Source organism: Euleptes europaea, chromosome 5 (genome assembly GCF_029931775.1).
Source record: "Euleptes europaea isolate rEulEur1 chromosome 5, rEulEur1.hap1, whole genome shotgun sequence".
Classification (NCBI taxonomy): Eukaryota; Metazoa; Chordata; class Lepidosauria; order Squamata; family Sphaerodactylidae; genus Euleptes; species Euleptes europaea.
In genome coordinates, this window is record NC_079316.1 from 41,759,520 (window position 1) to 41,785,974 (window position 26,455).

General features: G+C 42.8%; 1 protein-coding gene across 1 annotated transcript in view; it reads left to right on the top strand.

Annotated features, from left to right (window-relative positions):
* Positions 1-18,905, top strand: part of RBP1 (retinol binding protein 1) — a 45,211-nt gene extending 26,306 nt beyond the window's left edge. Inside the window, exons 3-4 of the mRNA XM_056850006.1 lie at positions 12,709-12,810; positions 18,761-18,905. Of these exons, the coding sequence (XP_056705984.1) occupies positions 12,709-12,810; positions 18,761-18,814 (156 nt within the window). The 3' untranslated portion in view covers positions 18,815-18,905. The remainder of the gene's footprint in view (positions 1-12,708; positions 12,811-18,760) is intronic.
* Positions 18,906-26,455: the final 7,550 nt, after the last annotated feature.

The following is a 26,455-nucleotide window of genomic DNA, read 5'->3' on the forward strand; positions in this document are numbered from 1 at the left end:
CAACCAATTACCAATCCACCTAACAGTAGCAGTGTCCAGCCCACATTTTACTAGCTTTGTTTCAAGAAGATCATGGGGGACTTTATCAAAGGCTTTACTGAAATCAAGGTACACTACATATACAGCATTCCCTTCATCTACCATACTTGTCACTCTATCAAAAAAAGTTATGAGATTAGTTTGGCATGACCTGTTTTTGAGAGACCCATGTTGACTGTCAGTGATCACGGCATTTCTTTCTAAGTGCTTACAGACTGTTTAATTATCTGCTCTAGTATCTTTCCTGGTATTGTCCTCATCCAGAGTCAGTGTTGGGACCATGCAGTGGCATAAGCATGTCATGGAAGGCACATTAGCCAAAAGTGTTCTGAGAATCTCCAGAGACCATCCCATAATCCAGCATCTCGACAGCAACAGCAAGTGCTGATGTATATTCCATATCCATGTTGTAGTTCAATCACAAGTCATTCTGTTTTCTAAATGGCATCATCTAAGATAGGCTTAAAGTCTTGAAATCAGGAGACTTGTACAGTTTTCAAGACAGGTGTTATCTCCAGGGTGAACACATGTTGCCTTCTAGGGAATTCTTTGAGCCTGCTGTGGATACAGCTATTCCTGCCAGTTCTCTTGGGCAATTTTTAGTCCCTTCTGTTGTTGGCGCTTGAATGCTTAGGAAATTTAAAGATGCATATTTGTTTTTTAAGAGAAAGGAGAACAGTAGGGAAGATTTAGTATGTTTCATGCCCAATTGGAAATGGAACGAGTAGTATTAGTACTAGAAGCTATGAAGCTAAATTACATTTTAAAGAAACTGCATCTCCCAGCTAGGAGTCACTAAGCAAAAACATTCTAGTTATGCAAAGAATAATGAAGTTTCTTAGAAGTGGGGTGGCTGAAGTGTTTATTCTCCCAGCGTAAATCCCAGCAGGATTCTTTCTGATCATAGTTCTTAATATGTGGTTGCTGAACAAGGAAAGACTGTCAAACATAACCAGTGTAAGACTCCAAACTATCTGAATTAGTATAATGCACTTGAGTAATATGGCAAATTTGCATTGCATCCAGAACATTTTTGCACATCACAGGAAAAGGTATATGAAAAAGCACACACACAAAAACCTTCTTCCATGGTAATATAGGAAAAAAGACATTGTGCATGTGTTGCATTCTGAAAAGAGGGAAGTGCAGACTGAGCAGAGGAGGTGGATTAGTTTCCCCATTGCTGACTATGGTGTAAAAAGCTTAAACATGAGTCACTCACATTTTCTCTTTCTGTATTAGGTGAAAGGGCTTTCATTGTGAACGTGACCTAGGACAGAACTACAGGTTAGCAGCCACAGCCACCAGGTAACACAAACAGTGAAGAAGTTGTACGGGGAGAATCAATGGATAGGAGAGCCAGTGTGGTGTGGTGGTTAAGAGCGGTGGTTTGGAGCGGTGGACTCTAATCTGGAGAACCAGGTTTGATTCCCCACTCCTCCACATAAGCGGCGGACGCTAATCTGGTGACCTGGGTTGGTTTCTCCACTCCTCCACATGAAGCCAGCTGGGTGACTTTTGGCCAGTCACAGCTCTCTTAGAGCACTCTCAGCTCCACCTACCTCACAGAGTGTCTGTTGTGGGGAGGGGAAGGAAAGGTGATTGTACGCCAGTTCGATTCTTCCTTAAGTGGTAGAGAAAGTCAGCACATTAAAAACAATTCCTCCTCCTTTTTATTGAAGGAAGAGTGCCTAACTCCTCTTGCAAACACAATAAACAATGTGTTTATTCTGTGGTGGTTCTTCCACTGTGGAAAACCTTCCTGGACATTTGCCTGGCACTTACCTTATTGTGATTGTGCTGCTGTCTGTTCAGTACTTTGTTTTGTTTCAAAGTGTAGCCTTCTCTTTTATTGGTTTTTGTAATGATTTTATTACTATTGATATTATAGATAATGTTATGTTATGATTGTGCTTTTGTTAGCTTAGAAGGATTTTCAATTGACAGGTGAGATATACATATTTAAAATCAATTTAAAAAATCTCATAGGGATCTTGCCCTATGCAAAAAGGAACATCAGAATTAGGGTGCTTTATTATAAAAGTCAGCCATGAGCGCAGGGTTGCCATTTTTGATTCTGTGGTACTTTTAAAAATAAATCCACATGAGAAGGATTTGAGTTGGCTGGCAGGGCTGGAGGCTAAAATCTTCATTTGCTGTGCAAGCAAATGTTATCTCAGAGTCTTGGAAATCCTTTATGACGGCATGCAGAATAAAGTGGGTAATCCTAGAGGGAAATAATGAATGAATCTGGAAACCCTGGTCAGCTCCATACCTTTTAACCATCTGAACTGCCTGAACTACAGCTCTAAGGCTTGCCTTATAGAATGGTTGTAAGATAATGTGGTTTAAGTTCTCTGAATGCTGAGGGAAATCATTACATAACGCTGCACATTTATTACTATTACTATTAATATTATTACGTTTAGAACTGCTTCTGTGCAACCTTCTACAGACAGCTTTTTTTGTGTATATTAAGGACCTAGGTGTGCTGTTATAAATTGTACTTAGTCTATATAATAAGGGAAGAGACAAAGCTAGGGTTGTAGTTCAAATTCAGATACCCACAGCCATGAAGGTAGGTTTCCATTGCAGTTCCAAATATGGAGAGGCTCACAGAAGGGGATAATTCTACCACATGTGTGTTCTTCTATCACCAAAATGTGGTGAGCTGGTAGGCCTAAAAGACAGTGAGATGTTAAGCTTCACAGAGTGATTAGAACTAACCAACCAAATCCTCAATTTCAAGTTTCTGGTTTGACTTACTTACTTACTTACTTACTATGTCTACAGTTTATCTTTCTTACTGCAGATTACACAATGTAAACTGATGCATAGTTGGATGAAATATCTAATAAGTGATATAAGACTATGATTACAAAAATATGAAAAAAGCACAGAGTATTAGACATATGTTAAACAAGGCAGAAAAGGGTATTGCACAAGTAGAAAGCAATACACTGAGAGCGACATCATACATTCAGCAAACAGTTGAATACTATATTAATAATTAAGTACCATCAAGTTACAATCAATTTATGGTCACCCCTCAAAGGGTTTTGCCATTGCCTTCTTCTGCATAGGAGCCCAACCCTTCATTGGTTGTCTCTCATCCAATTATCAACCAGGGCTGACTTTGCTTAGTAGCCAAGCTCTGATGAGCTCAGGCTAGTCTGGACTATATACACAGTGGTGCAGTCACCACCAGCGTGGTGTATGGTTAAGAGCAGTGGACTCTAATCTGGTGAACTGAGTTTGTTTCCCTACTCCACATGAGTGGCGGACTCTAATCTCGTGAACTGGGTTTGTTTCCTCACTCCTACACATGAAGCCTGCTGGGCGACCTTGGGCTAGTCACAGTTCTCTCAGAACTCTCTAAACCCCACCTACCTCACAAGGTGCTTGTTGTGGGGAGGGGAAGGGAAGGAGACTATAAGTCGCGTTGAGACTTCTTAAAAGGTAGAGAAAATGGGGTATAAAAACCACAGTACTATTCACTGAACCATTCCATTATAGAAACCATCAGGCCAGGCCATTACAGAACTCATCTGTATTCTTGTACACTGATGTTACCTAAGGAATCCTGAGTTTGGTAATATGTTAGTCATGAGGCTGGATCTCTACCATATAAAACAGCAGTAGTTCTAACTGATCATATCTAGAAAAATAGCATCACCCTGTGCTTTGGAAGAAGGTATGCTTGGGAGTACCTTGTCAAACCCTGCTGTTTTCCTTCATTTCCATGGCATTTTTGCAGGAATCCTGTGCAAACACTATTGAAATGAGAGCAACTGCCCAGCCGTAGGACTTGGTGTCCTTGCGCCCGTTGCATCCAGTATGCTTTGTCCTGTTCAAACTGTCTAGAAAAGTGAGCCCGGTAATATATATATACATATTGGCTAACTCCGCTCAAACGAGCGTTCATGCTTCTAAAAGATGACAAAATGGATTACTGGAAATCGTAGATTATGAGAATGCTAGGTTAACAAGTCCCTTGCCTCCTGTCTTTCTAAAGCCATGCTAAATCACTTAAAGATTGGTGAGAAAAAAAGAGCCATAAAAACCATTGCGTTTTCCCAAGGTCATCCTTCTCCGCCAGACAAAGGCTAGAAATGCTGAACAGGGGCTCCCCCTTCTGGTGAAAAGGTGTCTCATGCCGTCTCAGCTAACTCCATGTTAGCCAGAAGGGACTGAAGTTCTTGCTCATTTGGATGTAAAGCAGGCACAAGTTATGGGTTGGCCTCATACTGGTTTAACAACTTAATGTCTCTGATTTCAGTGAAATTAGTTCCGATTAACACCGGCTGGATGGACTATACATAGTCCATAATTTGTGCTCAAAGCTAGCCTTTTCTCTGCATGGCAACAAATACCAGTAATCCATTCACACAGAAGCCAAACTGTACTCACAGCATAGGTCATTGTTCAGTTGCTTTTGATGCAGTTTTTCTCCCCTCTGGCTACAAGTTGTTTACGAGCCTCTTATTTTAACTCAGACTGCATTTACTGGGAGAAAAACTGATAAACGTAGGGAAAGTAAACAAGGAGGTTTTATCAGTTGTTCCTTAAATCGTTTTTCTCATCTCTTGATATAAAATCCCACTAAAGTGGACTGCAACATAATAAAATCTCCATTATGAAATTCAATTTTAATTTTTTAAAAATGCATCAAAACAGTCAAGCAAACCAGTCAGTAACCAGAAGACAAAATAACAGTAGAAGGCAACATAAAATACCCAATAGAAAATTTCCTCTTTGCTACAGGTAGGTTTGCCAGCTGGGAAATTCCTGGAGATTTGGGGAGAGAGCAGGGTTTGGAGAAGGGGAGGGACCTTAGTGGGACATACAATTCACCCTCCAAAGCAGCTATTTTCTCCAGGGGAACTGTTGTCTGGAAGTCAGTTGAAATTCCAGGAGATCCCCAGGCCCCACCTGGATGTTGGCAACCCTAGCTACAGGCCTACTTTTAACATCTCCTCTGAACTGGAATGGCATCATAGCTCATTAACATTTATTTTTGCATGCAGAATATCCATATTCAGTATCTCGCTTTTCTAGTTAAAAAGAACTTGGGTGACAGGGTTGGAAAAGGCATCTGCTGCCACGTAGGGTAGACTGTACTGTACAGCTTGGATCAGTATACGGTTGCCAGGTCCCTCTTCACCAGAGGTGGGAGGTTTTTGGGGCAGAGCCTGAGGAGGGCAGGGTTTGGGGAGGGGAGGGACTTCAATGCCATAGAGTCCAATTGCCAAAGCAACCATTTTCTCCAGGTGAACTGATCTCTATTGGCTGGAGATCAGTTGTAATAGCAGGAGATCTCCAGCTACTACCGGGAGGTTGGCAACCCTATTCTGGTGGTATGATACAGGATAAAGCAAGTTATTCATCACCTTACCAATGCAATCCTAAACAGAGTTACATAGCATTGATGTCAACCACTAGAGTATCTGCCTAAATAAAAATAAATAAATCCAGCCCACAACAATTTCTGTTGTTTGGATAAGAGCAGTTTGCTGTTGCTGTGGTGCTCTCAGGCATATCTGTAAGTAATCATGAATTCTTAATGCAAAAGTCCCAGGGAAAAATAATAATCCAGAAGTAAAGATGACGCATTCGGCTTCCATGTAAATAGGGTTTAAAATAGACACCGAGGTAGTACACAAGTTACAGAGTGCCTGCCATGAGTCAGAGCTTTCAAAATAAACATCTTAACACTTCATAACTCCGTCCTTTCCTGCAAGATAAATGTGCTGGAATCTGAATGCTGTCATAATTTATTAAGATATAATAAAATGTAGAGCATCTTTATGAATGTGGCATCCTGCTCTTGGGTGTGTATTCATTTATTTCACAAATACCCAGTGCTTCTTCCAAAGAGCTCTGAATAACATTGATGTCTACATTAAACAGCATTAGGGTTGCCAGCTCCGGGTTGAAAAATACCTGGAGATTTCGGAGGTGTAGCTTGAGAAGAGCAGGGTTTGGAGAGTGGAGGGACTTCAACGCCATAGAGTACATTTGCAAAAGCGGCCATTTTCTCCAGGGGAACTGATCTCTGTCACCTGGAGATCAGTTTTAATAGCAGGAGATTGCCAGCCACCAACAACAACCCTAAACAGTATCCATAAGTGGCATTTTGGAAGGCTGTGGGGGAGAGGGGAGTTTAACTCTCTCTCTGTGGCGCCGCTTCCATGAAAGGACTTCCTCTGCTCTGCTGCTAGTTCATCTGTAAGGAAAAAAGACAGGTTCCTGAATTGTGCCTGTATTTTTCCCCTACTGTGCCTAAAAGCAATGGATATTGTGTGTCAGTGAGACAGAGAGTGAGAAAAGAAAGAGAAAAAGAGAAAGAGAGATTTCAATAAGGGGGAAAAAAAACAAATGAGAAAGGGATTAATGTTCTCTTCCAAGCACCAACGCGTAATCCAAATTGCTCTCCTCCACGGCAGCTGTTTTTAAACCTTAAAGGAAATTTCAAGAGATCTTATCTTGGATTCCACACATAATATGTAGTTTGACTCTGAGTTTCTCATTTCTGGAGAGAGCTAAGTCGGGAAGATTGCAAAGAGTACTTTCCTTATTACCCGCTACCCTGACACTCTTCTAGTGATTCATTTTCTATGCTTGTTTCTTCTAAATTCTCCCCTGGGCCCAGGTTGCCTGCTTTACCTGATGAATGGTGGTTTTTGTTGAAACATACACATAATTATTTGAAACATACACATAATCAGAAGAGAACTGTCATGAGAAATGCTTAAAACTAGCTTAGTATTCTGCATTCTGTGCATGATTAAAGGGCCAAATATATTTTCGAGTGGGATATAAATGATTTCCCATTTCATGCCAAAGGCTTACATCTTGTATCTTCACATCTGACTGTTTAATGAAGTATTCAGTTGAAATTTTGACCAGCACGGTTGACCTGTACGGCTTTTGACTTGTCAAGAAGAATGTATCACACACCACACATCTTCTGGCCTGCCAGCTGCTTGAAAAACATCACTGTTGTTGTCTTAGGCTAGCATCAAAATGTGGAGGTTTATTGAGTCACATGAAGCTACCTTACACAGACCATTGGTCTATCTAGGTCAGTTATGTCTACTCAAACTGGCAATGGCTCTCTAGCATTTCAGGCGGATGTTTGTCACATCACCTACTACTTCATTCATACTGTTCACTGGAAATTCTGGCAATTGAACTGGGGAACTTCTGCATGGAAAGCAGATGCTCTACCTCACGGCCCCTTTAATAGTCTCCCATGCACTATGTTTGGCATCACTAGGTTGGGTGGGACACAGGTTGCACAGAGTGTAGGATGAGTAGAAGTAACGATAGGCATGAATAGGTCTGTGAAAGGGAGCATTCAAATAAATGCAGATTTTTGCATGTTTTATGTTTGTGGCCTGATTTAAACATGACACTGGTGAGGCACAGAGTTGATCTGTATGACTTTGCCATCAGCTCAGCATCTCATTTAATCCACACAACCTACCTATGCAACCCACACAAAACAGTGATGAGAGCTCAGTTAGTATGCAAGAATGAAATCTGAACTGGCTGCAGATCTCTGGTATGGAAAGTAAGTATACCCAGCCACTTTGCATGGGATTGCACCACAGTGTAACAAGATGTGGAGCCCATGCAAAGTTGCTTGGGGAAGCTGTTTACTTTCCCAGTATTCACATTTGAATTGGTCCAAATATGCCCCTAATGTATGTTTTTATATTTTACCCCAATTGATGGTTATTGACGGGGAAATTTTACTTGCTAATAATTCAGAATCAGTAACCAGGATAATTTAAATAATTTATACTATGAATTCTAATTAACTACAGAAACAGTAACATCTATAATTAATCTTAACAAGCCTACAGATATTTAGGTCCAATTATCTGCTATTCTATACTTAACAGTCAGTTGCCCAAACTATGTTTCACTATTGCTCAATTCAGTCTGAAACAGAGAATAGGATTCTGGGTGGTTCTCTCACGTAACCTGAAACCTTCTGTCACACATTACACTATTAAGTTTGCAGAAATGGTTACTCTGTTCAAGTTCGCTTCCTTGACACTTGTTTGAATTCAGAACAAGTTAATTAATTAATTAATTTGCAGAATTTATATCCCACCTTTCTGCCCTTATAAGGGCCACGAAGGTAACTAACTATTTATTTATTTATTTTAGTTATTGATATGGTTTATATCCCGCCCCTCGAGGTGGCTCACAACATATTCTGACAATTAAAACATAACCATTTACAATTAAAATGCTCAGCCTCTATTAAAATTCTAATTATAATGGCATCCTTAATCAAAAATAACAAGGGTTGACCAAAGGGGGAGGAATAAATGAAGGAGAACAATCTCAATTAAAAGGGATAAACATTAAAATAGGGGCATCTAAACAAAATGAACTAAAGAGGTAGGGTGGCAAAAGGAAAAGGGGGAGAGGCCAGCCAAGATGGAAATTTCCACTGTCCTCTATGATCACATAGAAAACATAAACTATTGGTTAGGAAGGAGGGATCATTGAGGAAATGCCAAACAAAAAAGTGTTCACCCACTGGTGGAAGATGGCAACAGAAGGGGACCAAGCAAATCTCCCTGGGGAGGGAGTTCCAGAGCTTTGGTGCCATGATCAAGAAGGCCCTCTCCCAGGTTGCCACCTGCCTAATCTCAGAAGGCAGGGCAACTGAAGCAGGGCCACCAAAGATGACCTTCATGGTCAAGCAGGTTAATATGGGATTAGGCAGTTTTTCAAGTATGTTGGTCTCTAACCATATAGACCATACAGGGCTTTGAAGGTCAAGACCAGCACCTTGAATTGTGGAAGCAAATTGGAAACCAGTGTAGGTGGGCCATGACTGGAATGATATGGTCCCTATGATCCACTCCAGTCAACATCCTGGCTGAAGCATTCTGTACCAGCTGAAGTTTTTGAACACTTGTCAAGGACAGCCCCACATAGACCACATTGCAGTAATCTATCTGGATTAACCAGGGCATACATCACAGTGGCCAGATTTTTTCTGTCCAGGAAAGGCTGCAGCTGGCTAACTAGTCAAAGCTGGTAAAAGGTATGCTTTGCCACAGCAGCCATTTGCTGATTCAGTAGTAGGCCTGGCTCCAAGAGCACACCCAAACTACAGACCTGCTCCTTCAAGGAGAGTACAGTCCCATCCAGAATGAGTCTCACCTTAAATCCTAAATCCGACCATCTGCCAATCAGCAGCACTTCTGTTTTGTCTGGATTAAGCTTCAGTTTATTAGCCTGGATCTCTCCAAAACTGTCTCTAGTCACTGGCTCAGGGTTTAAACAGCCTCCCTGGGATCAGCTGGAAGCATGAGATAGAGCTGAGTATCATCCACATATTGGTGACAACCCGGCCCAAATCTCTGGATGACCTCACCCAGAGGACTCATGTAGATGACAAAGAGCATAGGGGATAAAATGGAACCTTGTGGGACCCCAAAAGTCCAAGGGGCTGAACAGCAGTCCCCCACCACCACCTTATGAAACTTACCGTCCAGGTGGGACATGAACCACTGTAGAATGGTGCCTCCTAATCCCAGTCCAGATAGGGAGTCCAGAAGGGTACCATGATTTATGGTATTGAAAGCCACTGAGAGGCCCAGGAGAATCAACAGAGTTGCACTCCCCCTGTCCATCTCCTAGCACAAGTCATCCACCAGGGTGATCAAGGCTGTTTCAGTCCCATTACCAAGCCTGAAACCAGACATCCAAACAATTTGCCTCATCCAGGAAGGCTTAGCATTGTCCAGCGACCATCCATTCAATCACTTTGCTCAAGAATGGAACATCTGAGACTGGTCAGTAATTATTGAGATCTCCTGGGTCAAGAGTAGGCTTCTTTACAGCGCATTCCTGAGAATTGGCGTAGGGGAACAGTGAAGAGAAGGCATAGTCGAGCCGCCTCCTAAAACCGTTCCGCCTACACCAATAAACAAAAAAAGGCCTTTTCACGCCTTTTTTTGGTTAAATGGGGCCTTTTGCCCCATAGAGAACAGCGAGGCTATGCCTGCTAAAAAGCAGATGCAGCAACGCTGTTCTCGGCGCCAGCGTAATGGGGCGAAAGGTGAAAGGCCCGCTCCGGGAATGCCCTAGGAACGCCCCCACACACCGGCACCACAAGTCTCCGCCATGGTCTGCGCCACGGGGAGACTGCACCAGCAGAGGAGCAGCTCGCAGCTCCGCGGCACTCAGGCACTGACGGAACTGCCCTCGCCACCAGCATAAGGGTGTCTTGTGCCGTGATTAGACGCACTTATGCTGGCGGCGAGTCACGCCGCCTCCTAAATGGAATCGGCCAAATTCTCAGGAATGCACTGTTAGACTTGGACGCACCACAAACTCTTTCAAGGCTGGGGCTACCACCCTCATAAGAACATAAGAACATAAGAAAGGCCCTGCTGGATCAGACCAAGGCCCATCAAGTCCATCAGTCTGCAGACTGTGTGAAAATGGCCACTTTGGCAATTGGACTCTATGGCATTGAAGTCCCTCCCCAAACCCCGGCCCTCCTCAGGCTCCGCCCCAAAAACCTCCCACTGGTGGCGAAGAGGTCTCTCTTAAGGAAGCATTAACTACTCCCCAAACCCACTCAGCCACTCCCCCAAAAGATATACCGTATTTTTCGCTCCATAACACGCATTTTTTTCCTCCTCAAAAGTGAGGGGAAATGTCTGTGCGTGTTATGGAGCAAATGTGCGCACAAAGCCGGCTGGGCGCGCTGGAACGATGCGAGCCGGCTCTGTGCGCCCCGTTCCAGCGCGCCCAGCCGGCTCTGTGCGCCCCGGGACGCCCAGAGCTGGCTGGGCACGCTGGAACGACGCGAGCCGGCTTTCCCCGCCCGCCTCCCAGTTGGGAGGCGGGTGGGACGCACAGAGCCAGCTGGACGCACTGGAACAGCGAGCCGGCTTTCCCCGCCTGCCTCCCAGCTGGGAGGCGGGCGGGGCGCTCAGAGCCAGCTCGCGTCGTTCCAGTGCGAGCCGGCTTTCCCCGCCCCCACGGCCAGCTGGGGGGGAGTGTTATGTTCAGGTGCATGCTATGGAGCAAAAAATACAGTAAATAACCAGGAAGGGCAAAGGTCATACATGCAGGTGGTAGGTAATTTTTGGTAGCGTGTTATCTTTCAAAATGTATTGGTTTATTGAGTGTCAGTGCCAACTGCCTTGCACCCCATTTGAAGGTGGACAGGGAGCTTCCAATAAACAAATATAACCATAGCTAAGCACCCTGCATTCATAGTTGGTGGGACAAGTGGGGCTGGGGCTGATAATGTAATGTTGACGTACAGTTTGATAAACAAGTCACTGAAGTCTTTGTGCTTGGATCTTAATCAAGTTAATCCCAAAGAAGACATGGAAACATGATCAGTTCAGAAATCCTCAACAAGTACTCAGTTTTTAAAAGTTTGAGAATCATATTGTGCATGTGTAAATTGTGTAAGAGAGCCTTTCATTATTGATTAATTTTTATGGTGAAATTATTTTTACACTGATTTATTATACTTTACAACTTTATACGCTGGTTTTTAGAAAACTGATATAACCTGCCATGGGTCTAGGGTTACCAGGTCCCTCTTCGCCACCAGTGGGAGGTTTTTGGGGCGGAGCCTGAGGAGGGCCGGGGTTTGGGGAGGGACTTCAATGCCATAGAGTCCAATTGCCAAAGCGGTGTGAGGGTCTGTCAGCTTTTGCCTTGTGTGCTCCCCCCCCCCCGGGCTCATAAAAGCAGTCCAGGCCTTTTGCCTTTCCTTGGTTCAGGCGCTGCGTCCAGCAGGCCTTGGAATGTCTCTTCCCGCCATCCTCCTCCCTTGCTCTCTCCGACTCCCTCCCACCAGCTATGGCCTTGGTGTGTAGATAGCAATAACGAGCTTCCTGAGACCTTTGATGTTCCTGTACCATGCACAATTATCTCGTAGGTTCCCATAACATGTATTTGACATCTGCTTCCCTGTAGGGGTTATAATTCTGTCTTTGTGAAATTGCTAGCACTTGCAACTTTATCCTTGTAGGGCCTATACTAATCTGAAGCTTCCAATAAAGTTCCTTGTTTCTGCAAGACCGTCTGAGCAAGTGATTTTATGGAGTTTGCACAGGGAGGTTGGGAACCCTCACAAGCGGCCATTTTCTCCAGGTGAACTGATCTCTATCGGCTGGAGATCAGTTGTAATAGCAGGAGATCTCCAGCTAGTACCTGGAAGTTGGCAACCCTACCCTACTTGGGTCCCTTCACTGGGGTAAAAGGAGTACAAGCATTTTAATAAATAAATACAATTATTTAAAAAACAGTGTCTACTAACTTACCGACTTTTTGATATCTTAAAATGCTTAGAACACAAGGGGGAGGAGGGGCCCATTTTTCTTGCTCCTGGGGATCTCATGGGACCTGTGTGGACAAAACTTCTTGAGACAGAGTCTGCAATGAGGAGAAGAATCAGGTGACAGCAAGTAGAAAAGCTGGCAAGATCCGAACCATTGTTTCTTTAAAGAGATGGCAGCTCATGTGACCTGCCACCTTTTTTCTGACAGCAGGGATGCCTCTGTCCCTTCGCTAAACACTGAGCTCTATTTCCTAAAGGAAATTGAATTGATGTGGGCCTAGCAGATGAAATCATCGCACCCTCATTAATTTTATGTCTGTTCCTAGACCTGTGTGACGTGGGATGGAGATAAACTCCTTTGTGTACAGAAAGGAGAAAAAGAAGGCCGTGGATGGACCCAGTGGATTGAAGGAGACGAAATGCACTTGGTAAGGACATGCAACATTCTCCATATAGCCCTCTTCGGTTTCCCTCCTCCTTGTATTTGTTCATGCAGCTAAATGCAATAATCCACAGCTTGCTCGCATATTACATCGGCTAACTCTGGAGTAATTAAGTTCTGGTGTTGTGTTTGATTTACATTTATTTATTTAAAGTAAGCGTACACCCGCCTTTCTCCAAATAATTGGGACCCAAGGCAATCACTTCATGCCGCATGATTAGTTTTGCATGCCCCTTTCATAAATAATGGCAGTCTAAATTCAGTAGATATTTATATTAATTGTCCATTTCCCTGCATATTGATTTGATCTGCTTACACAAAAGAAAGAGTGTAATAGAAGTGTCCTTGATGCATGCTGTAATGTCAACAGTGTGTGAACAGAGGGGATTTTTGTGTTCCAAACTATAGGCCAAAAGTGGGAAGAATTGCTATTTTTCTATTCTTTTAGGACCAGAGTTATTTATAGCTTAGGAAATGAAAGTGAACAATTCAGTTTGAAAGTGTCATTTTCCTTCTAACCATTATTTCTGACTTTCCTAGATACTAGCACCTAATAAAGTTTATGACTGCTTCTTCTCCAAGTAGTTTATAGCACTGATGAAAACCCTTTCCCCACAGGAGGCTGCAAAACCATCTCTGAGAACATACTGCAGCTAAGTGCATGTAACCAGTTGTTTAGTATGCTAACTTTGTAAACATCCAAAGGAGTGGCTAGAGGCACTGGGGTTGAAGAGACAAATGTATCTATTAATGCAGATATCTCCTTATTAATGGTGGCAGTAATGGGAAGGGAACCAGTGTAATATGGTGGATTGAACATGGATTTGAATCATGCTGCAGCCATTAAAGGGTAACACGCAACTCTTTTTTAACCATTTGTACTATTTGCACACCAATCCTAAGCACATTCAACAAGAAATTAAGTCCCACTGGCCTTTTATGCAGGGATATTTCCCCGCGGTCACCCCCGCTGACTGCTTCAGAGCTTCCTTTTGATTATGCATGCCTTTTCTGTCCATCAGAGATCACCTTGCTCTCCCCGCCCATTTTGCCCATATTTTCCAGGTGCCAGAATCTGGAAAATGCAGGCAAAATGCACGAGGAGAGTGAAGGGACCTCTGATGGGCAGATAAGGCATGCATAATCAAAAGGAAGCCCCAAAGAAATTGGCGGGGGTGACTGCAGGGAAACATCTCTGCATAAAAGGCCACTGTTTTCAGTGGTAATTGTTTCCAAGAAACTAAACTTAAGATTGCCCTGACCTGGATGGCCCAGGCTAGCCTGATCTCGTCAGATCTCAGAAGCTAAGCAGAGTCAGCCCTGGTTAGTATTTGGATGGGAGACCACCAAGGAATTCCAGGGTTGCTGTGCAGAGGAAGGCACTGGCAAACCACCTCTGTTAGTCTCTTGCCATGAAAACCCCAAAAGGGGTTGCCATAAGTCAGCTGCGACTTAACGGCACTTCACACACACAAACTTAAGATCACAACCATACTCTGCTATATAAATTAATGATGGCACTATCGCAGCAATTTATCACTTTAAGAAAAAATGTGATGATGGGGGGTAGTTAATACAAATGAATTCTTACAGTAGCCATTTGGCAAGGAGTCTGTTTATTTGAAAGCTTACTTGAAAACTCACTTGAAATCCTTCCATAGAGTTTCTGAACAATTCTGGCAACTCCAGGAACTTTTTCTGTTGAGGTTTGTGGCATGACTTGTTTGCTCAAGTCAATTACTGTGTGTCGGTGGTCTTGAGTGTCCATAATGATCTATGGCTGATGGAAAATGCATAGATATATATCCAGGCAGGGGACTGAGTAAATAAGTTATAGTACCTTCCAGTTCTAAAATTATAAGATTCTGGCCTTCCAGCTTGATTGACTGATTGATCTACAAAATTTATGAGTTGCTTCTCAAGGACTTCAAAGTAATATACAGCATAACAAAATATCCAACATGTCCACCCTGGTCTAACAAAAGAGAGAAACAATCAGACCGGGGTCTTTACCATCAAATATATTTTCAGTTCTTAAAACCAAGCACCACCAAGAACTAAAAAAATGGATATAAGCATGAAAACGTTTTAAAAGCTTACATAAAAGCCTGAGGCCATTTCCACACCATCAACTTAACACAAATTATCATCATGGTCAATCTGCATGGTTTGGCTGCACAGTGAAAATTTCTGTCCGCATTTTGGCTTCTTCATCACTGTATTTACTCCTTTGCCTGTTTGCACATTCCCCTGGGGAACGTCGCGTAATTTGTGACGTTAGGGAAGTGTGATACCCTCCCCTCCTTTTTTATTTGCTTTAACTTCATGTCGGCAGCTTCTCTTCTGGCGACTGCTCCTCTGCTCAGACCCCCGCAGTCCCTAAAAGATGTTCATTAGCACAGACACATTGGATTGAGTGGAGTGAGAAGCCAGGTAGATCTTGGATTGAGAGAGCAAGCAGAGCAAGACCAAGCGAGGAACTCTCCCCTGCCACCCCCTCATTTGAAATCTGCTGAGTTCAAAAACATCACAGAATTGCACAAAGGAAAGGGCGTTAGTGTAATGATCCAGCATTCCTTTGTTCCTTGGGGTGGGGGGAGAATAAAAAATAAGTGGAAAATGTTAGTGAGAGGAGAGGGAGAAGAGGGGGGAATTGGGAAGGCAGTGGGTGTGTTTTACCGATGTGAGCAGAGAAATGAATACATGTTAAAAATGTCTGCACCCTGAGAGAATTCATCCTAGAAGCAGTTAGAAGGGAGACATCACCGTAAAAGTGTTTGCTGATAAGATGACGATACAACATTTGCAAAATAGCTTCAACCCCAAAGAGGGAAAATGGTGCAGACAAGAATAAATATAACGTTTCATTTAACGTTATAAAAAGTTGGTGCAGAAACAGCCATAGAAAACAAAAAAAAGGTGGTTCATTATTCAGCGGAACAAGTACAAGGCCGTGGAGCCTCTTGAGGGAAGGCATTCTAGACTTCTGGGGCTGCTGCAGAGAAGGCTATGGTGGGTGTGGAGGCCAATCTGGCAAGATGGCCCCTTAATAAGGGCCTCACTTGCTAATCTCATTTCATTGGGAGATGGGTGCTATATAGAAAAAATTGGTCTCTGAAAAAGAGCAGGACCAGACCTTTACAGACATTGTAGGACAAGGTGAGAACCCAAAACTTGCCCTGGAAACAAACGTAAAGCCAGTATAGTTGCTTTGCAGGGCAATCCTATGCAGTGTACTCCTGTAGGCGCTGCATAGGTGCCACTTTATTCCATGATAAGGTGGCTCCTACGCTGATGCAGGGTCACTCCAGCTCCTAAAGAGTTTCAGCCTTAGACTCAAAGAGAAGTCTCAATTGCATAAGTAGAAATATCAAATTAAGCTTGCATGGTTTACCCAAGAATCACATCATTATTCCTCCTGCAGTAATTAATAAACATATCTAAGGAATTCATTTGCCCTGTATTGGCAAAAAAAAAAAACCTGTTGTATAGTGGTCCCCTAAACCAAAAAGGAAAAACAAATAGCTTAAATTTCCCCAGTTATAACAAGGTGCTATTTTTGCTTCTGGAGGCCCACTTTGTGTTGGCTACAGTAGACAATTTCTTGGTATCAGGCCTGAAGTCTCAATATGAGAGCATATATTAGGAACTAGAAGCCATTGCACATACAATTCACAACTGGTCACCCAAAGGCTACCACCAAAGTTCCAACATACAGTCAAACGAAGTACTTGGTAGCAGGCCGCTTGGAAAAGTAAGGGCTAGATCCTTAGACTGTCAGGAATTCGTTAAGAATTATCCCTTCACCTTTAAGAAAATGAGTTGTTGACCAAAGGCCCATGAAACTGACATGTCCTTCAAGTGGTCATGAATATCAGATCATTTCTAAGTTTATTTTACATGTTAGCCTTCCCTTCTTTGCATTTCATTTATGCTTACTGTAAGGCCTACATAATCTACAGTACTCTTATCTGCTTCAGAAATCTTCATTGCTTTCTCTTTAAAAAAACACCTTACCAGTTTTATCTTATTAATATTTAAAAATATATAGGATCTTTATATTCTGGTATGTTTCTGAGAGTCTTTTGATGTGCAGGGAAACTAGTTACCATAAAATTATTTTATGGTGCTTCAATAATTATTTTATTATCCTATTGAACAATACAATATTCCAAATGTTAATTAATTAGTCCTTTTACAACATCTATGAGGTGATCTACCATAAGCTTTAGAGGCTTATTCGCAATTATTTCCAGGCAGCTCATTTTCTAAGTCAGCATTTTCTAGTAAATTAACACATGTCTTTTATTTTGTGAACTCCCTGGTCTTATGTGACCCCCACTGTAGATCTATTATCTCCACTATTGTCATATCTGATCATTCTTCAGCCTATTCTGAATTGTAGTGCCTTTTTCTCTTCAATAGATAGCTTTTTGTATGTTTTTTTCCCATTCTTAGATCTCACATCTCTTCTGCTCATACTCCTTAATCAGATCTATTGACATGAAAAGGAGTCCTAGTATTTCTCCATTTGTTGAATGATTTCCATTCAATCTTTTTTTTTTATCATTTATCATTTTTTATCTGACCTGTTTTTTTCACACTGGTACCGTTTAAATCTAAAGAGGTCTTTTTCCCCTGTTCCAGTTCCATTCAAATCACTTACCTTCTTCAGGTCACTCACCCCAGGAATCTAGTTCTTCACATAGATTAATCTTTCTATGAAGCAATATCAAAAGCTCTCCTTTGGACCGAACAAATTATGTTCATAGCATCCAGGTCATTTATTTCTTTAAAAATATTGTTAACTTTGTCCAAAAGCTTCTCCTTTAGAAATGCAAGTTTGATCTTTTATTTTAAATCAAACATCTCAAGTCCGTGAAGGACTGTAGAATTTTTAAAAGTGTTCAAAATAAGGTTTGTATGTGTTTAATTTAAAGAGTTTTGGAATGTAATTGCCAGGTATAAAGCTTTTTAGCAGAATAAATTGTATCTAGAGTATTAGGAGTAAAATCTGATTCTAGCTCCAAAGGTACCACTTTGTATTGGGGTAGGATTCCAGTATGTATTCCAGTTCATGCATAAAAGAGCACTATTTAATTATAAACTCCAGTGTGGGAATGTGCATGCTTGAAACAGTGCTGAATGCACTGTACTGTACTATTTAAATAAGTAAAATAGGTTTGAACAGTTCATGAGTAGCCAAACTGATTAACAAAAAAAGGACCAAACAGAGTGTGAACCAAATGGCTGGTCTCTGGGCAGCCCTAAAATCTACTCTATCCTTTGTTAATAGACTATAGTGTATCATGACACTTGAATGCAGCCTATTTATGGCCCTACAGAAGGTCTGGATCCAACTTTTGCATATTTTAAAATGACACATGACAAATTTGACACATCACAAATTTGATACAACATAGCTTGCATCTTTCAAATTGCAAATGGAAGACACTCTCAGTCTTTCCTTCCACTCCCTTCCTCGAGCAGCCCCCTGTGACCCCTGAAAATGTGATGCTGGGATTCAAGGTAAATCTTGTGGAGAAAAATGCAATGAGGCATGGAAGCTGCAGTAGGACGGGGAAATTGGGTAAAATCACCCCCAGCTCCCTTTTCCACTAGCAGAGTGAGCTTTCCATTCAGACAACAAGGAGGAGGGTGAAAGATCCACAACTCTCATAAGTCCATGGGATCCATATATGGATTCTGTTAAAATTAAAATACCCTAAAAAGGGGCATTCAATCCACTATCTTTATTGATTTATTTGTATGCTCTGAAAAAGAACAATCTGTTGCTTTCAGAAGTGGTAAGGACATGCTCTCATTATAGCCATTTCATCATTTAACTCTGCATTTGATTTTGTAGTAGACACCAAGACTTCTGCATGTATAATATGTGAAAATGTAGTATTCATGCACTGAATTTTCTTTTCCAGGAAATAAGAGCTTGTGGTGTCAAGTGTAAGCAAGTCTTTAAGAAGGTACAGTGAGGAGCCTCTCCTGTCTGCTCCTGCCACTGAGATAAAGAGGACTGGATTAGGATGGATAGATTTGCTGCCAAACCTACAATAGCTGTTAGTGCCCAAATATCCTCTCTTCCATTAACACCTAGAAAAGATGTCAGGGGCAGCATCTACCCATGTGCAGTTGGAGTTGTATAGTGCCTTTTGTTGCAAAAAAAGGAATCAAAATGAACATAATTGTTTATAGAAACTCAGAATAAAGTTGATGAAACCTGAACTGAGTGTAGATGTGGTTTTTGACTATATAAGCATAATTGACTTTTTTTTTAAAAGCTTGACATGAGGTGTGATACATGGTTTGAAATCTAAATGTAAGCATCTAACACAGTTATACTGTTACAAGCAAAAGAGAAAAACCTCTGTTCAATCACCCTTCACTCATGTTCTAAAGGAACTACAGGTTTAGATTTTAACACCAAGCATAGGTGAATGTGCCCTGACCTGGATAGCTCAGGCTAGCCTGATCTCATCAGATTTCAGAAGCTAAGCAGGGTCAGTCCTTGGATGAGAGACCACCAAGGAATACCAAGATTGCTATGCAGAGGAAGGCAATGTCAAACCACCTCTGTTAGTCTCTTGCCTTGAAAACCCTACTGGGTTGCCATAAATTGGCAGCGACATGACAACACTTTTCACACACATAGGCATTTGTGTGTGTGTGTGTGTGTGTGCGTGATGCACTCATAACTTTAAGGAATTTCTAAACAAACTGATGCAGCTCCTGTGCAATTGGAATAGAACACCAAGATCTGAAATACTGACGCAGAAATAGTTTTATTGAACAGGATATAAATTACCCTCATGTAGTCTGAATAATATTATCAAGCACATAAATAATACTGAATACTAGAACGCCCATAGTAAATGCAAATATTCCAAATGCCCACAATATTTGTGCAATGTGTATACTCAAGAGAAATGCTTGGGCACTATAGAGAAAAAAAACACAGTGAAGCATAAAATTATATTACCTATCCTGGTATAATTCTGCATGAGGAAGCCATCTGTCATGTGGAGCCAGTAGTCCAAGAAGACCTTAAACTTGGACAAACCGGGAGTAGGTCTGTGCATATCGGTAAACCCAAACCGAAAATAATTCAAAATACTGTTAAGCCAAAGAAGAATATTTGCCCTTATTGAGCCAAGAAAAGAACTCATGCACATTAAGAACAAATATGTATTGGGTTTTTTCGTTACTTTCACCTCTTTAATATTACCTGTTTGTTGACTTTTACCGATGCTGCCATTTCAACTGAGAAGTGAAACATACAGGATAGTTCAGCTGTGTTTGTGTGTGTGTAAAAAAATTAAAATTAATATGATGGCATTTGCGTTTGTGGGACTGAAAGCCTTGCTATACCATGCAGATCAGGCTCATGCAAAACCTTTTATGATCAGGCAGACAGAGTTTATACACAGGGGCGGGGTAATACTCAGTGATAAATGTTTCCTTCATGTGGCTCATCATTGTGGTGTCTCTGTACAAAGTGAAATACACTACTTGTTCAATGTCTAGGACAGGGGTCTCAAAACTGTGGCTCTAGAGCCGCATGCGGCTCTTTGGCCCATTGAGTGCGGCTCTCCGAACTTAGTTCAGAACCCCTGCTCTTGCGCCCACTCGCGCCGGCAGCCGGGCTGCGGAGCCGGCAAGCCTGAGAGAGAGCGAGAGCGGGTGCGCTGTCTCCCCCCCCCCTGCCGTGGAGAATGGCCGGGTCCCCCTTTCCCTTGCCCTCAATGGTTGGGAGGCTAAAGCCTCCCCTCTAGCCGCGCAATTGCTGGGTGGGCGGCTCGGCGGTTCCTGCCCCCCCCCCACCTATCAGCTGTTGGGCAGGGCGGGCTTCCTTTGGTAGACCTGGCCTCCGGCTGAATCCCATTGGGAGGCCATGTCTACTCACTGGCTTTCTTGGCAGTAGACCTGGACTCTGAGGAGGGGGGAAAAGTCCCCCTTCAGAGGCCAGGTCTACCAATTGGCTTCTATGGGCCTCCGGAGACAAGGTCTACTGTCAAGAAAGCCAATGGGTAGACCTGGCCTCCCAATGGGACTCAGCCGGAGGCCGGGTCCACCAATAGGCTTTTATGGCGGTAGATCACGCCTCCAGACGAGGACTCCGGATGGGGAGGGGGAAATGGCAGGGACTTACAATTTAATTTTTATCAATAAATAAGATCACTATTAAGTATGATGCCCTGACCTGGATGGCCCAGGCTAGCCTGATCTCGTCAGATCTCAGAAGCTAAGCAGGGTCAGCCCTGGTTAGTATTTGGATGGGAGACCACCAAGGAATACCAGGGTTGCTGTGCAGAGGAAGGCACTGGCAAACCTCCTCTGTTAGTCTGTTGCCATGAAAACCCCAAAAAGGGGTCGCCATAAGTCAGCTACGACTTGACGGCATTTTACACACACACACACACACACACACACATTAAGTATGATATCAAGTTTTATTCAGTGTACCTATAGTTTAATTAAGACTTAAAACTTTAATTAAAGTTTATTAAGTTAATAAACAGTGTACCTACCTATATGGTTTAAGTAATTTGGCTCTCAAAAGAAATCTCAATCGTTGTACTGTTGATATTTGGCTCTTTTGACTAATGAGTTTGCCGACCCCTGGTCTAGGAGATGTATATTAACTAGCCTGATGAGAAACAGCTTCATTTTCAGCAGCATCAAGTCTCCTGTGTGGCTCTGGCAAGAGAATCATCAACAAGTCATAATATTGTTTGGGTTCATCCTGAACAGTCTACTGGCCCGATATGTAAAGCTTGGCTGATTTAGAGTGACTATGTGGTGCTACCTAATTCCATGACAGAGTATTGGTCCATCTAGCTCAATGCTGTCTACTCTCCATGATCTTAGAACTAAACAGGTCTTTTCCAGTATCTGGTGTCTGGGACCATTTTAACTGGAGTTGCTCGAGACTGAACCTGGGACCTTCTGACTACAAGGCATATGTGCTCCCACTAACTCAAAGACGTAAAATACAATAGGTTTCAGGTATGTCTAATAAAAATATAGATGAGGGAATGCAAGCAGAAGTAGCTTTTCGTTCTCCTGCATGACAAATTGCTGCCACCTCAATTCCCTTTGCTATACACCTATTAAAGGTGCATTATTGTCCTTCTTTCCATCTAGTCATTGTCACCTGCTTGGCGGTCTTAAGATGTTTTAAATTTGTTCAGTAGAAATATAAGCACCACAGAAGATTAAACCCAACAATTTAACTAATGGCCTACTTGGGGGGTTGGGGAGGGGGGAATTTCACATTTTTTGCTTCTAATTCCCTCTTAGGCCTCACTCACAAATGCTTCTGTGGAAGCATATAAGTAGTTCAATTAGCAACTAGCCAAGTAAATCCAATTGTGGGAGTCTTATTATTACTGTAATCAGACACACAGATTCTCCCCTTGGGGACATCTGACACAAGAGTAAGATTAGCTTTGTAGTTAATAATAGTAAATGACTTATCTAAAACATAAGTACTGAATCAGGGGTGAAGAAAAGGAGATTTAAGAGAGGGTTGCTGGTTTTATGAATTTAGGTGTTTAGTATATCATTTTCTAAGCCATTTTATGTGTGGTTATTTTTGTAAATACTTATTAAAAATAACTTCAAGAAAATGTCAGAATTTTTTAAAAGCATGAAATCCGCTGTATTAAAAACCAAAAACCTCTCAGAAGCAGGTCTGTCCTCCCAAGGTCCTACACAAGCAGCAGTATGAGGTGATGGCATCCTGAGGTGATAGCACAGACAATACACTTCAGACTACAAGGAGATGACACCAATTTTGAATATCCCTCCACATAAAAGCCTCTGTTTGAGGGGGAAACAAAAGAAGCAAACAAGTAGCCTATCCGGGGGTGGGGGAAGTTTCATACCCAATCCTAGTCTTATAGTTTATTTTTTATTTATTAAAACAATTCTATCTTACCTTCCCTATCACACACTAAGGGCCTGAAAGCTGCTCACAGTCCCATAAATTGTAAAACAATAAAATCATATCATATTATCAAAGAAATAAAACACCATCTAAATACAAAATACAATCTAAGCAAAAATGCTGACAGTTAAAAATACTAGCTGCTGTCTCAGCTGCAATCATAAAAAAGGCTCTCCTTTTTTAAAGGTTGGCGAAAAAAGATACCCTCTTCATCGTCTCCTAAAAATTATTCCAAAGAGTTGAGGCCAAAACTGGAAAAGCCTGCAATAGGGTTGAAATGGAAATAACCAGGGGTGAAAGTAGAGTCACTTTCTTACTGGTACTCCTACCAGTCCCTGACCTGAGTGGCCCAGGCTATCCTGCCTGATCTCAGTAGATCTCAGAAGCTAAGCAGGATCAGTGCTGGCTAGTACTTGGATGAGAATACCAGGGTCATTATGCAGAGGAAGGCAACAGCAAACCACCTCTGTTAGTCTCCTGCCTTGAAAACCCTACTGGGTTGCCATAAATCAGCTGCGACTTGATGGCATTTTACACACACACACACACACACTCATCTCCACCCTCCAGGGTGTGTCCTCCTGCAGGTCTCAGTCTTTGGCCTCAGATGCGTTACCGCCGCACCATTGGGTGCCAAGGAGTTGAAGAGCTGCTGTTGCTTCACTGAGCCCTTCCTTCCTTCCTTGTTCTGTTCTAGCCTCTCAGAGAGGAGCCCAGACCTTGTTGCCATGATAAGCTTCATTGAGTTGGGCAAGGAGGGATGAGGGAAAGAGGAAAGGATGGACAGTGCTTGAGCTGCTTGTTTTCTCCTTAAATCCAACACTTGGTGCAGCAGCAAAGGTAACAAAACCACTTCCCATAGCAACTTGCTTTTTTTTTAAGCTTTTCATAATTTGGTAGGGCAGGTTAAGTAATTCTGCTTCTCTGATACAAGAGTTAAATACTGCAAGAGTTAAATACTGCTATCCTCTTTTTTAAGCACTGATGGTTGCCTTTGCCTCCTCGGCAACTATCCACAATTAACACAAGGGCTTCTAGCAAGCTGCACATGCCCCTACTTCCTTTGGCCCCTCCCAAGATTGCTGGCTCTTGCAAGAGTCCAGAGAAGCCACCTTGTAGGCTCCTGCCTTTGGCTGCTGTAGCAGAGCTACAACACCCAGCCAGGGGACAGGTGAGGCACTTGCATCAGGTGAGCAGTAGCTGCTGGGGACAGGCAAGGCACAAGCTTCATCCATTCTCCAGCTGGCTGCCTCACACCATTTCAAAGGTGAGGGTCACAGGGATTTTCTCAGTTGTGGCAACAGGCTATTATCACAAACAGGAGGTGTCATTGCAATTACTCACCTTTGAAATGCCACTCTGCATCAGGTGAATGGTGATAGCTGTGAGGGTAGTAGGCAAGCCACGATGTCCATGCTGTTGGTTGACATGGGTAGAGAGATTGTTGAGAGGCACCTGGCTGCACGAGGTGTGTACAAATCCCCTGGGCCAGGCGGTATGCTCCCAGGAGTGCTCAAAGAACTTTCTATAGAATTTGCAGAGCTGTTGTCCATCATCTTCAAGACCTCTTGGAGGATCGGAGATGTGCCACAAGACTAGAAGAGCATGAATGTTATCCCAGTCTTCAAAAAAGGGAGGAGGAATGACCCAGGAAACTACAGGCAGGTCAGTCTGACCTCTGTCCCAGAGAAGATATTGGAGCAGATGTTAAAGGGGTCAGTCTGTGAGCATCTGAAGGACAACTAGGTGATCTGAGGAAGCCAGCATGGATTTGCTCCTTACAGGTCCTGCTGGACAAACTTTGTGTCCTTCTTTGATTGAGTGACAAGCTTACTGGATCATGGGAACGCCATTAACGTTGTTTACCTTGATTTCAGTAGAGCTTTTGATAGGGTCCCACATGATGTTCTGATAGGTAAGCTGGAGCACTGCAGTGCAGACTAGACTCTAGGATAGTTAGGTGGATAGGAACTGGTTGGAGAACAGCACCCAAAGAGTAGCTGACAATGACATTTCATCTGATTTGAGGGAGGTATCTAGTGAGGTGCCACAGGGCTCGGTTCTGGCCTGGGACTTTTCAGATTTTTTAATAAATGATCTCAATGAGGGGGTGGAGGGGCTACTCATTAAATTTGCAGATGACACCAAATTGGGAGAAGTAGTGATCACCCAGATAATGATAAAATTCAACAAGATCTGGATACACTCGGAAAGTGGGCAGACGTGAATAAGATGCAATTCAACAAGGACAAGTGCAGAGTTCTACATCTGGGTAACAAAAATGAGATGCATGCATACTGGATGGGGGATACACTTCTGGGGAATACTGTGTGTGAACAAGATCTAGCGGTACGAGTGGACTGTATGGTGACTATGAGTAGTCAATGTGATACAGTGGCAAAAAAGCTAATGTGGTCTTGGGGTATATCAACAGGGGCATAACATCCAAATCGCAAGATGTCATACTCTCATTGTACACTTCATTAGTCAGGCCGTGCCTGGAGTACCGTGTGTAGTTCTGGAGGCCTCACTTTTAAAAGGATGGGGACAGAATGGAGCAGGTGCAGAAGAGAGCGACGAGGATGATCAGAGGCCTGGAGACCAAGCCCTATGAGGAAAAGCTGAGGGACTTGGGAATATTTAGTCTGGAAAAGAGGAGGTTGAGGGAGGACATGATTGCTCTTAGAGGAAGGCAGAGAGCTGTTCCTGTTGGCAGCAGAGAATAGAACTTGCAATATTGGGTATAAATTATGTGTGGAAAGGTACTGGCTGGACATTAGGAAGAATTTTTTTACAGTAAGAGTAGTTCAGTAGTGTAATTGTCTGCCTAGGGAGGTGGTGAGCTCCTCCTCTCTGGCAGTCTTTAAGTAGCGGCTGGACGAACGCTTTTCACAGATGCTCTAGGCTGATCCTACATTGAGCAGGGAGTTGGACTAGATGGCCTGTATGGCCCCTCCCAACTCTATGATTCTATTATCGCACCAGCCTGTACTAACTCACTTTTGCCTTCAGGTATAATTATCCTAATAGATGGTATCGGGAGCAAAGCTTGTTGGGCTGAAGGTTTAAGTGCTTCTTTTCTATTTTAAAGGAGAAAAAGGCAGCGTGATGCAGTGGTTAAGAGTGGTGGTTTGGAGTGGTGGACTCTGATCTGGAGAACCGGGTTTGATTCCCCACTCCTCCACATGAGCGACGGACACTAATCTGGTGAACCAGGTTGGTTTCCCTACTCCTACACATGAAGCCTGCTGGGTAACCTTGGGTTAGTTATAGTCTCTCGGTCCCACCCACCTCACAGGGTGTCTGTTTTGGGGAGGGGAAGGGGATTGTAAGCCAGTTTGATACTTCCTTGAGTGGCAGAGAAAGTCAGCATATAAAAACCAACTCTTCTTCTTCTCCTTCTTCTTAGAATAGCATTCATAAATGTGACCCACCACTTGCAATTTGATATGGTACAATCCACTTTGCCACCTCTGAATACTACCACCTGTAAGACCCCTGGCCTCCCCTCCTGATGAGACCCCTTGATCTGATCCACAATCCTCTCTTAGTTGTTTTGTAGGACACCCCCTTAAAAAACTAAGTGAGGAGGAGGAGGAGGTAGAAGTGGTTTTTATATGCCAACTTTCTCTACCTTTTAAGGAGAATCAAACTGGTTTACAATCTC